General features: G+C 38.2%; 1 protein-coding gene across 3 annotated transcripts in view; it reads right to left on the minus strand.

The window, feature by feature from the left end:
• Positions 1-10,161, minus strand: part of nkain2 (sodium/potassium transporting ATPase interacting 2) — a 193,821-nt gene extending 183,660 nt beyond the window's left edge. Inside the window, exon 1 of one of the 3 annotated variants that reach the window (XM_026922588.3) lies at positions 9,087-10,146. In XM_026922588.3, the coding sequence (XP_026778389.1) occupies positions 9,087-9,140 (54 nt within the window). In that variant the 5' untranslated portion in view covers positions 9,141-10,146. Of the gene's footprint in view, positions 1-9,086 lie in introns of all 3 variants that reach the window. The other 2 variants (XM_026922591.3, XM_026922589.3) reach the window with 2 other exon arrangements.
• Positions 10,162-13,997: the final 3,836 nt, after the last annotated feature.

Genomic DNA, 13,997 nt, shown 5'->3' on the forward strand with positions numbered 1-13,997 from the left:
TCAGTTCAGTTCATCAACAAGTCACTAGTTGGATAATGCATTATCCCTCAATTTGCCATAAAAACTCAAGAACACCCTCTCCTGCATAAATCAGTCAGTGCGTGTGCAATGCCAAGCCTTTTCATTATCACTTAGGATATTAAAAGTCATATAGTGTATCCAAGGTTTTATGGTCTCTTTAGCTTCCTCCCAGGCAGACATTATTATATCTCTTTATATACACATACACATCAATTTTCCTCACACAAACACCTCTCATATCCTTGGCATTGAAGATTAAAACCTGCAGGGCTCCAGTGGTACCTCCAACTTTTGCACTTTTGTTAGGTAAGCTGTTCTTGGCATTGTGATGATTTGGTTAGTTTTCTGAAATGCCTGAATTTGTGTGGACATGAATTACCACTTTAATGAGCCCACTTGTATACATGACTACTTCTTTTGCTCACTTACAACTGGTATATATATATATATATATATATATATATATATATATATATATATATATATACACACACATATATGAGAGAGAGAGTACTGTGCAAAAGTCTTAGGCACGTGCAAAGAAATACTGTAGAGCAAAGATGCCTTTAAAAATAATGAAATTAAATGTTTCTACATTTCAAAAATACTATAAAGAGCAGGAAACAGTAATAAAGGAAATAAAGTCAATATTTAGTGACAACCCTTTGCTTAAAAAAAAAATTAGTAGTCTCAGGAATAGTTTGTGCAGTTTTATAAGGAAATGAGCTGTAAGCTTTACTAAGCATCCTGCGGAACCAGCCACAGTTCTTCTGGAGACTTTGACTGTCGCACTTGCTTCTTATTTTTGCAGCAAAACCCAGCAGCCTTCATTATGTTTTTTTGTCTGAAAAGTGGTCTCTTAAATAATATGCCACATAATATATCAGATAACCTCTCCAAAGAAATAAAAACACCCTGACGTCTCTAATGTACCATTTAAAATATGAATTTGACCTAAAATAGAGAAAGCTACGATTAGCATCAGATAATAGTGAGTAGCCTCTGCAGTGATGGTGCAGAGCCGTATACATTAGCTCAGCAATTTCATTTCTATAGCTGCTCTAACTGAAACGACGGTAACTAACTTTTCATTAAACTCAATCAATAAGGTGGAAAGTTCATGTGCTGCTTTATATTTCAGCTCAGTGAGCCTGATGAGCTGCTAATGCCCTGCAGGGAATATTTTAGTGTATTTGGCCACACTGAGGCTCAGCTCATTTGAGAAAGTGAAAGTCCAACATGTGTACTAACATGCAACACGATAATACCGAAAGACAAACCAGAACAAACGCATGAGCTGTTGCACAGTAACGCAAAACTGTGCATAAAATTACACAGTGACTAAAGTACATTTATCAATATGACTTTAAAAGAACTCTCAGCGATTTTTGCAAAAATTGCTGCAAGATTCAGTGACATGCTGTCCTGAAACAAGATGATGAACTGAGAATGGCTCAAAAGAACATGAAGCCCTGATCAGGCATGCTAAAACACTAGCCACAAAGCAGCCATTCAAACTTTGATTAACACAACCACTCAGGTGAAAAAAGTCTCGAAATAAGCCTAATTTACAATAATAACAATAATAGAGTAAAACGTAACATATGATATGGATCACCTGAACAGGAAACAACTTGTCATGAAGAAAGAAAACATCCCTAGATAGTAATAAAGAGAGTGTAGGGAGGTTTTTATGGTTTCAGATTTCCTATCAAATTATTCCTATTTTGTCATTTTCCCAAAAACATACAGCTCAGTATTTCAAAAATGTCAAGAATGTGAAGATCATGTTCATGGGATGTCTAGATTTTGGCCACATTTTTAAAGCAGCAAATTGTAATGTTTAAAGCTCTCTGTTGTCTCCAAGGCAAATTACAACTGTAATAATAAAGACTGACAAGCATTCCTCTTTCCTCATCTGACCCCATTTCCTCTGCTAAAACTACATACACCTCGAAAGTTGCTGTCCAATAAGAGATGTAAAGCTGATCAGCTTTATTCTGGCAGAAGTGATGCTCATTTCTGGGCCGATAATTAAAAAAAAAATGCAAACACTCACTCATTGATAAAGTGAGCTTTATCCTGGTCACGGTTTCAGTGGATCCAGAGCTTATTCCAGGTGCACTGGGCATGGGGTGGGAATACACACTGAATGGGACACCAGTCCATCGTAGGGCACCATGCACACCAACACACCTACTGGCGCGTTTTGGGAGGTGAGAGAAAACCGGAGAACCCTGACGAAACCTGGAGGAAACCCGCACAGACTCAGGGAGAACAAAATCAGAATCCTGAGATTGAAAAACTGAGATCTATTGCATGAAATATCTGCAACTGACAGTTTTCTCAGGTATCTATAAAATTATATGATTATTACACGTTAAAGTTACAGATTGTTATTACAAACAGGTGCAGATGCCTACTAAAAATCAAACTTTATATGGACCGGGACAGCTGTGCGGTGGATCTTTTATGGGCTAAAACAGGATCTGTCAAACTTTTTCCCAACCCAGGGACCGCTTTAACTGTATTTAACTAACTTCTTCTATAAACCCATTCAGCTATTTATTAGTGTCTTATAGTTTTTTTTTCACATTTATTAGATTCAAGGTTTTGAAGGGACCAAACAAACTGATAACTTTGATAATCATTGGTTGTGATTTCCACCACCGAAATTAAAAAAAAAAAAAATACAGAAGCCCTGGCTGTGCTTAATGGACCCCACTTTGAGAAGCATGCAAATGAAAGATGCATGGATGGTGCTTAAAAGAAATTGAACAAAAATGATTAACGCTAACACTGTCATGCAACACCTACACAGTTTTTCCATTTCAAACCAAATGTCATCCACATACTGGCTACTTTGTCTTCTAGCCTTTAAGCAGGGTCAGTTTCTGACCACAGCACCACTAGTGGTTACTTTCCATTGAGGGACAGAGCTGCCTAGCAACAGACAGGCTACAATCAGTGTACAACTACAAAGTGTACTACAGAATATGTTAGTTTTACTTTAAAAAACTGTAACGCAATGTATACATGAAGTTCAACAGGGCTCTCTCATGGGAACACGCACATTCCTCAACAACAGAGGGAACACATTTTTTAATCTGCTGCCTACAAATGTTTCTAGTTTTGAAATTAGACAAGGGAAACACAATAAAATCAAATTGTTCCGAAGCATTGCTTCATCCAAAAGAAATTCCAAACGAACATGCTGTGTGTGCCCCTGCAAGTCATTTCGGGATGCAGCTATGCTTAGAATGAACGTTCTGGAAGAACATGAGTGGCTGAATGCAGACCCTGAAGAGATCGGGAAAGGTCAGTGTGTGTGTGTGTGTGTGTGTGTGTGTGTGTGTGTGTGTGTGTGTGTGTGTATGTGTGTGTGTCTGTGTGTGTGCGCGCTTGCAGAGAGCGAGAAGAGAAAGAGACCTACAAAGTGAGTGCAGATATTAAATGTGTGAACCTTGGTGAAATTATTCACCAAAAACACAAGCAGCAATATAAGATTCTATAAACCAATTCTATATTCAGTTCTATATAACAATATAAGATTCTGTCATCCACGTACATTCATACATTTACAGTAAGGCAGGCTATAGTGTGTGATTCGCTTTTAACATTATCACACACTATAGTGTGTGATTCGCTTTTAACGTTACACCCAGCAAAGATGACTACCGCTAATTTCTTGGCAAGTTGGATGTCATGCAGCTCACTGCCAAGGAGCAGAAAAGGCTCTGTAAGCTTTACTGAACCACATCCAGGTGATGAGATCACCTAGCACAATCAGAATAAATTAAAGGGTAAAATAGCCAGCTCATTAGCTTAAACGAGCTTTGCTTAATGTCAAATGACCCATCACATAGACCTGATTCAGCATGCCAGCTGGGCATGGTGAGACTATCAGTGCCCACTGTGGTGAGTCAGCATACAGGAGGCCAGACAGTGTGTTATGTAATGAAAAAAAACACAACAGGGCCTCCTGTTATAGGAATATAATCAACGCCAATGTCTCCCAAAAACGACGCAGGGTTGTTATTAAACAATTTATCCATTTATAATTACATTTAATGGAACGTACGGCAGCTATAAACAGTCGTTCCCTCATCAGCCTCTCTTTTTCCTCTCTTGTGAAGTTAATAAGACAAAAAAACTTCAAAGCCCTCCATCCTGAAGACTATTACACCGAGCTGACACTGGAGACTCCTTCCAAAATGTAGTGTCTCATTACAGAAAGCTTGTAGCCGGCACTACTCTCAGAGCTGCTGTTATAGAAAATTAATCCACAACTTCTCACCAATCAGAATCGAGACCTCTGTAGCACTGTGGTACAATGGATTTTGGAGTCAATAAGTTGCTAAACATTATGATGTTCTATTTACCCTTCCGTCTTGAATTTTAATACACTTAAAGGTGCAGTTTGTAATGTTTTATAGTGTTGTTAGACCTGTAATAATCATCATCATCATATGTCAGAGATACCTAAAACTGTTTTTGCAATGTTATCAAAACGTTATATAATAATATGTAGTTACTGCCTTAATTTAAGTTACTTTCCTTAAGTTTTTCCAGACGAGAAATTAGCTCCACCCCCCCGATGGAACAGACCATTTTTCCTTAATAGGAACACATCAGGAGGGGAGTCGCTGTTTTTTTTTTTTTTCCGACTGTTTTTACTGCAAATTGCAACTCCCCTTACAAAGCACAAACACTACATTTTGGAAGGAGTCTCCAGTGTCAGCTCTGTGTAATAGTCTTCAGGATGGAAGGCTTTGAAGTTTTTTTGTCTTTGACAAAAAAAGGGAATATGTGGTTGGTCAGATTTAAGAGATCAAAAACTATTAAGTTTCTCATCAAAACATGATTTCATTGCTTATAATAAATTTAATTTAAACAATTTTCTAATTACTAGTTTGAATTATGTAGAGTTAGTGCAATCAATTCACCTAATATTAATGTGATCCACATCTGGTGATGCCACTGACAGCAAGAAATAACTGTAGTATTAAATTAACCTGATTATATCATGTGTGGCATGATAACGCAGTGGGTAATGGGGCTGTCGCACAATGCCAGTGGCCTGGGCTTGATCCTGAGCTTGGATGAGAATAGAGGGTTTGATTTTTATTCAGGGCTTTGAACATACATGATCAAATCATGCTGGATGTACAAAAACAATTCAATTTATTCACTTGGAACCGATGTACGCATGAGCGAGCAGAGCAAGCAGAGCTTCTCTAAAAATTACATACTGCTGCTTTAAGCCAGAGAAAATTGTTAAAATGAAAAATAAATGAAAGGGAAACGTGAAATGGTTTGCAGAGCTTGTTGCTACCCAACACAGTGCTGTAAATATCTTCCTAATCAGAGTTTAGAGGTTCTTCACACTAATATCAGATACATTGTTAGGCTCCTCAATTATTGATGCACCACTAATGTACAGTACATTTTGTATTATAATCAAACTACTCTGATTATAATTTGGCAGAGGCTTTTTATATGAAGAAACTTCAGAATAGGCAGAATTAGGGGTGGCTAGACAGTTTCTACAGTTTCAGGATACATAAATTGTATTCCAGTATTTAGTTTTGCTGAGGGTTTGCTAATGAAGCAGCATCAAATCTGAGCCTTATTATAGAAAAAATATCAATAATGGAAAAAGTTTTGAGATTTACGCTCACAAGGAAGGAAAATGAAACAATTAGCACAAGGATAGATTCTGCCACCTGATCAGTTACGTTACAGGGATTAACAACCGAGTTATAAGAGCAATGACCCCGCTGATTAATTTTACATTATGTCATTTTGTAGACGCTCTCATCCAGAGAGACTTACAGAAAGAGTAAACAGCTACATGATGCAAAGTCCTCTGAAAACGTGTAGATTTATCACCTAGAAGACTAGAGATTAAAACCAATCCCAGGAGTTGGTGACTGAGAATGACAAATTTAAAACCCAACCAACAAAAAAGGTAAAATGAAGAGCAGTTCATATAAAAGAGTATGTACAGTAAAATCCAATGAAGTTGTATAAAATATTGACAGTGCTCACAAACCCCAGAAAGCTGTACCACGATGTTGATATATTATTAACAGAGGCAGCTGGTATAAATAGACTAGCAGGGATAACGCCGTCTGTGTGAACGTTTTCCATCCACATCAGATTATTTGCTGTTGATAAATTTCTTGCTGTGGATTAGTTTGGACTTTGGTGGAACCAAGCGCAACAGCACCTCCAATGCTCGTAAGAAAAACACACAGAGTAGTATAAAGAAGTGACGCTAGGGCTGATTTCTTACTAGCCCAGACTGTAGCTTTATGCAGCCTATCAGTGACAGTCATGGATTTGATCTCCATTTGGGCTGATATGTTGCAGCCCGCTTCACTATCACATCCGTAACACGTTATCAGGAGTGATTGAGAAAAAAGAATGGGTGGATTATTTATTCTATCATCCTTTTTTGCCAAAAAATGCTTTTGGAGGAGAAACTAAAATTAAATTCAGTACACATCATCCATTAGAAGTACAAATTACACAACAGATTACAGAACTGTAAAATTTTTTATATATTTTTTTGGATTGAATGGAAGGCTTCCAGCGTTTCTGTTGAGAATGTTTGGTATTTGGAGGAAACACGACATGAACCCAGTGCAAATTTGAAACATGCAATAATTATGAATGACAAATACAGCTGCCTATCTGCCTTTTGTGTGTAATAGTTTGCCACACTTTATGCCATTGATGAGACCTGGTTATATAACGTATTGCTCAACACTAATAGTTTCATTTTCAACTAGATTTCAAATTTTATTCTCTCATATAATATCAAGACCAACCATCACTGGAAATTAATATCATATCATCACTCTACCAGTTGATTTTGAAGCACTTTTCTCAAGGGACCAGCAGATTTTAAACCTACAACTCTCCAATCATGAGCAACTGATGAAAAAAAATGGCGCAGTCAGGAATATACATTACTTTGTGCATTCAAATAATGCAAAGCAAATGGGTCTGCTAAAGAAATAATCAGGTACAGTGTAATGTACTGACTATTGCAGCTCATAAACGATCCTGCAGTGGGCTGCATGCAGAACCGAGCTCATGGGGGGAAAAAGAACACACAATTTAGTGTGAATGCTGTAATATTCATCACAACACAATATCGCTTAAACTTTATTGTTTTCTTTGCACATTGGCAGTAAAAAAAGCAGGAACCAAAATGATAACAAAGCTGCATAATCGGCTGCATAAAAAAAAAAAAAAACATATGAAATAAGTGATAGAAATTATTTTCTTAGTATAGACAGCTTAACATGTCTTAACCACACTATTGACAGTATGTGTCATCACCATAGGAGTTTTCTTAACCTCTTTTCAGCAGACATACTGCTAATTGCCTGTTTGAAAGCCAATCAAGATGAGCATAAATAATAGTCACCTCAGGCTAACAGCTTAACCCAGACGGGTTTCAAGAGCAGCACGCTCCACCCTGTGAGATAGAACAAGACCTCCTAGTGTTACACTAGATTTAGCTAAGATTGCTCTCTTATTGCCTGTTATACTTCTCCTTGGCCTTGCATGACCCACATTTTACACAGCAAGGTTAACACCTATATAACCTGTATAGCTGGAATTAACCCCTACTGTGTCCATTTGTATTCATTTGTACTGTAAGCGTTAATTCAACCCTGTACGAGACTATTTAACACGTTATTCACTGACGATGATGTTGGTGAATTTTGCTTTGCAAAATTGTATTTTTCTCAAATTCCCATCTACGCCATAAAATTAACCCTTACTGGATCAGATTAACACTTACAGCATTGAACTAACTTTTATCTGGTTTCTGGGTATTGATACAGACTTTAACTGACTTTAACATAAAAATAATAATTCATGCAATTAAATATGTAAATGAATGAATTAAGGAATGAACTACTTTGTTGCAAATATGTATAAAATGATTCTAATATAGATGATAAAACTGTGCAGCTAGAATGAAACATCTGGAATGATGTACAGAGCTGAAGATAACTCCAGCTGTAGAGCACACAGAATAGTGTTATAATAAAGTTAATATTGCAAATGCATTGCTTTTGGAAAGGCATGATCACGTCCTTAGGTGGCCACTTTAAGAAGAAACGACTATATTATTTATTATTTTAATAGCTCTATTTTTTTGCAGCTGGTTTGTATGCTTAAATTCCAAATTGTATCATATTTAATGGATGAAATATTGAGTTTTAAATAAAATATGACAGGTAATAACAAAATTAGTTCTTATGACGTAAGAGTGGTGGATCAATCAGTGGTGAATCATTTGCTGTGTGGTTTTAAACATATTTATGGCTGTCCGTATACTGTACAGTAAAATCCCCTTTGAGGTTTTACTGGGGATTTTGAGACATTTAAGATGTCTGGAAACATTCTAAAAGCAAAAAGGTTCCAGGGATTCCTTCTTTTTCCTTTTCATTGGTGGGAAAGTTGCCTACATGCTCTCCGAAATATTCTCTCCGAAATATTCTCTCCAAACTGTGCTTCATTTGTAGTATGAGTGTGTCGTTTCCCTGGTTGTGTACCTTGAATTATCATTTAAAGATTCACTTCAATAGTATTTGTTTATTTATTGTCACAAAGCAGCTTTACAGAAATCTGGATTGAGGAATTAATCTTCTGGGTGAGACCGGATGGCGGGATTATAAAGCATTACTCTTTCACACATTACTCATTATTACTGTATAAGGTACAGAAGGTACAGAAGATGTCCTCTCCAGAGGTACCACCATCAAGGAAACAAGGAAAAGTACAGTTTAGTACCTTTTTCCAAAGGTTCTTAAAGCATGCACGGTTCCTGGAAGAAGCCCATTTCTAAAACAAGCCCATGAGAAATCATTTTCTCATGGACCTATTAAGAGTGTTGTTCTGAACTGACAGCTGTGTTTGCATTTGCATAAGTATTGCTGGTGTTAATTAATTGATTAAATAATTAAAGGTTGTTTTTTGTTGATTGCATCGTTATGGAAGGTCTGTAAGGATGCTGACTGAAAGGAATAATCACTCACCAGCTGCATGCCGCAGATGAAGGCCAGTGTACAGCGACCACTGCAGCAGCCCATGATGCTCCGGAACTCCGGGCTGCCCCGCTGCACGTGCGCCACTCAAACTCCCACCAAAATCCCTCCAAAATCACCGGGCTGACCCCAGGCACCGTGCACAATCTAATCTCTCACTCCTCCTGAAGTCATGCCTTAATATCTACCACTCCCCACCCGCTCCTCCCTTAGCTCCCAACAATAACAACAATAACATCCAGTGTGGAGTTAAACAGCTCGTGCCCCCTTCTCACACCTTTACAAAGTCCATTTGTGCACGAGCTCCGAAATGTCAGTGTAATTCTCCTACACAGGATGGCAGGTCAGTTCTGTCCAATTGCACAACACTTGTTTTCGAGTTGGTCAAATTGTTCTGTGCAGCAAATAAGATACTGGGGAAACAAACAAACGTAGCGCTCGCGCTGTTTCGCCTCCTGCACGAGACAAAGCGCTCCGGTGGGGGGTCACGGAGACCGAGCCGCGCTCAGCGCTCCTCCCAGAGAATAAAGCAGCACGCATGCATGCCTTTTTTTTCCCTCTTCCCCTCTTCCAAACCTTTCCCGAGAATGCAGTCTTCAACTTGTCAGGTTTTATATCCCGGAGCACGGGACGCTAACCGGAGGACATTCATTTATCCGCGCGTGATGAGATGAAGCTGGAGCGCGCGTCTCTAACACGCTGTGCATCCTCGGGAATCAGGAATCGGTCCCGGGTCTCCCTATAACCTGATGGGATTTACCAAAAAAAAAAAAAGAAAGAAAGAAAGAAAGAAAAAAGAAAGACAAGACACGAAAAGAAAAGTCGCGCGCTCAAACCGGTTAGAAAAAGCTGGGGATGAAAGATGCAGCGCTGCCATCTGACGCTCCAGATTGAAGGAACCCGGGCGCGCGACGGGGGTGTCTCTCTCTCTCGCGCTCTCTCTCTCTCTCTCTCTCTCGCGCTCTCGCGCTCTCGCTTGCGCGCGCGCTGATGCTGATGCTGATGCGCTGCGGGGCGCAGTGGAGGATCAGGGCAGAAGAGCTGAGCGCGCGCGCTGGGTTGGGTTAGCGCTTGATCTCTCCCAGGGTTGCCAGATTGGATGGAATGTTCACGGACCAGCCCCTGTATCTCCATAACCAGGGGTTAAACTGGAATTTACACACATGCCAGCAAACAATGTAGAACACTGTGCCGTTATTTCAGAGTTTTCAACACTGATGTGATGGAAATGGGATTAAAACCATCATCTGTTTCTGTCCTAAGAGTTTAATCATATGATCAGTGCATACATTTTTCCTCAAGTATTCCTTATTTGGGGTATAACCAGAGCATGCATTCTTCATCAGGTATTCCTTATTTGGGAGTCATCTAAACAATATTAACATAGCATTAATTTCTCACCTACATGCTCTAGAAAGCAATGTGAGACAACACAACATGGCCAAAAGTATGTGGACACCTGACCATCTCACCCATATGTGGTTCTTCCCCAAACTGTTGCTGGAAGTTGGAAGCACACAATTGTATAGAATGTCTCTGTACGCTGTAGCATTGCAGTTTTCCTTCACTGGAACTAAGAGGCCCAACCCTGTTCCAGCATGACAATGCCCCTGTGCACAAAGCAAGCTCCAGGAAGACATGGTGTGTTAAGGATGGAGTGGAAGAACTCGAGTGTCCTGCACAGATCCCTGACCTCAACCCCACTGAACACCTTTGGGATGAACTGAAACACTGACTGCACCACGCTTCCTCACCCAACGTCAGTGCCTAGAGCATCACTAATGCTCTTGTAGCTGAATGAACACAAATCCCCACAGCCACGCTCCAACATCTAGTGGAAAGCCTTCGCAGAAGAGTGGAAGTTATTATAACAGCAAATGGTGATTAAATCAGGAATGGGATATTCAACAAGCACATATAGCTGTGATGGTCAAGTGCCCAAAATCTTTTGGCCATATAGTGTACATTACATCATCATTATCATCACTGTTATGCCATGTGACTATACATTTCCAGTACATTATAACCCATCATACTGTACATCTAGTAGCCTGGTGTCGTCTTTACAGTAAAGTGATGATATCCTTTACTTTAAAGGAAAACACATTAAATATGTTTATATTGAAATATTTATCATGTGTTTAGTGTTTCTGGTGCTGATTAGTTAGTTGCTGCTGTATTTTTGTTATTCCTGTGAGAAGTTATTGTTGTGATGTTATAGGAGGACATTTCTAGTTTCACATTTCACAGTTACAATAGTGTTTAATAGTTAAAAAAAAAAAACAATCTCAAACATAAGGAACAAGTTTTGCTGTTAGCTCCCAAAAACAAAAGAGCAAGAGCTTCATTTCTCTTCTTCTTCTTCTTCTTCTTCTTCTTCTTCTTCTTCTTCTGCTTTTCTTTATTCATTTATTAACATTGATACAGTATTTATGACCCATGCTATTTTTGGCTAGATGTCTCTCTTGAACATACACAACATTCATTCATGCACTTGTGTGTCATACAATGATTTTTTTTCCCTTTCTATGTCTGGGTCCTAAATCACGTATATGGTTCCCGCATCGAGCCAGACTCATTATTCACTGTCCTGACACACGTTGAAGAATAAATCGGTGCATGTTTGTGTGTGATGTTATTACCCCTCAGATGTGTTTAAAATAGTTCTCATTCAATTACAACAAGCTAATTCTCTAATTTGCATAATAATTACACACTTCATTATCTGGGGAAATCAGTTAATTAGTAAATTGTTAATTTCCACACAACACGGGTGTAATAATGGTATACCTCTGGTATAGGTTTAAAAAAACCTGCATGTTCTCAATGTTGTCAGCTGAGAACATGCAAATAAAGAAAGCACTGAAGATTTTGTGGAACTCCTGTGGAGTGAAGCTAAAATGAATGAATGCGATGTTTATTCTGCTGTGACATTTTGTAATTAACAGAGACATATTTTGCTCTTTTTTTCACAGTTCCTTAGAAAGCATTTATGAACAGTTCAAAGAAGCATCTCAATTGAGATTTGGTACACTGTGTACTGCTACTGATATCAGAAGCCTAGATACTGAGAGAGGGCATACTACAGAAGCCAGGCACTTCTTTTTTTTTTCTAAAATTCAGCCCTGATTTTGCAGATCTTTGAATTTTTTTTATTTACGACTAACTAAAACTCAAAGGTCATGTTTATTTTCTGCAGAGAACATCAGGTTTGTAATAATATAGGCATTTACAGTATACACATAATACTGTATATGCTTTAGTTTCTTATGACGTCAAAGCATGTGTAAGCTGACGAAGCTGAATAACTCAGAAATAAAAACATACACTAAATTACGCAAAGCAGGCTATGCAGACGTAACTAGAAATGCATTCCAGTGCACAAAATCCATAATTTCCAAACTAAGTTTCTGCAATGTGATGACTTCAATAGTCTACATTGATTAAATAAACTTAAATAAAAATACCTACTCTAACTATCTAACATTTGAGAAATCTACCTGGCTTATTTAGCTAGCTAGCCAACCTAGCTAATGTTTCTTCAAGTAACACTGTACTCTCATAACTTTACACATGGCATACTTCCACACGACATGTCTCACTTCAACACTTAAATTGGTCTTTGATGCAGGAAAATATGGTACCGTAAGAAGTTTATTATTATTAAAATGTGTACATTCTGGCCATAGACACCTGTTCATCTTAAAGGAGATGAAGAACCAGTATGACGGATCACTGCGTCTCAACAGGACCCTTTAATGGTGTAAATTAAATAGTAAACATCCCAGTTAAATTCATTTCAGGTTCAGTTTGTAATGAATTTTTTTAACTGTAATAAATAGATCATTTTCTCGGTCTTGATTTTGTATAAATCATAGAGGCGTTCTGCACGATATTAGTTCTTTCTGGCTCATGTTGCATTTGTTTGTGTACCAGACTAAGGCCTGGTCCAAGAGAGTGGCATATGGGCCCTGGGGGTGACTTCATACAACACTACACGCACACACACACACACAGGATGGGTGAGTAAAGAGAGAGGGAAAGAAAGAGTGGCTGATTATCTCAGTAATGAGGGCTAGCCTGTCCGTTAGGCCACACAGGTGACAGCCTGGGGTCCAGCATGAGCCCTTATCTTTATTGCTGTCCACATGTAGCTCAAAGATGTGCACATTGGAGAGCAATGCTAAGTGTGTGACTGAGCTGTTTAGATGTGTTCACAAAAGTAAATCTGAACAAATTGAATAGTATAGAATATAACTGCAATGTCACCATAGTGGAAATTTTTATCTTTGTCTTCACTAGTTAGTTTAGACTGACATACAGAGCATGAAAGTAACACATCTATTATTTAAGTAGGCAATTCAACTTTTTGGGGCATGCTGTTTTAGGAAAATAATCAATGACAAGGTAGTGTGATGCAGCCCAGTGTGAGGCGGAGTTAATGTTACCACCCCGAAGTTGATTATTTTCTTTTACACCACAGTGTGTTTCAGACACTGTCTGATTGGTCATAAGCATTATTTTTGTATAACAGCACAGGTAGTTCCATCTGTAACACAAATGAAAGGTTAATATTAATGCACTCATTCTAATATGTTACTGTTTCTATAGTAACAGCTCATACACAGGGACTTGTACAGTGGACACTCCACATAAACTAAGACTAATAATAAACAGATTTTTTAAATAAAATTGTTGTTTAACAAAGTAAAACCTATAATCATTGATTATAATCTTTTTATTATTTATTTAATATTTATGGAAGGAATCTTAGTTGTAAGAACTTTGTACCAGTCAAGGTGCTTTGTGAAGTTTATCAGCTCTGGAAAGCCTTCAGCAGAGATGAGTTTACACTTTCTGGTTTCTTGTAAAATGACAAACTGTGTTTTTTTTTTTTTTTGA

This window comes from Pangasianodon hypophthalmus, chromosome 19 (genome assembly GCF_027358585.1).
Source record: "Pangasianodon hypophthalmus isolate fPanHyp1 chromosome 19, fPanHyp1.pri, whole genome shotgun sequence".
Lineage (NCBI taxonomy): Eukaryota > Metazoa > Chordata > Actinopteri > Siluriformes > Pangasiidae > Pangasianodon > Pangasianodon hypophthalmus.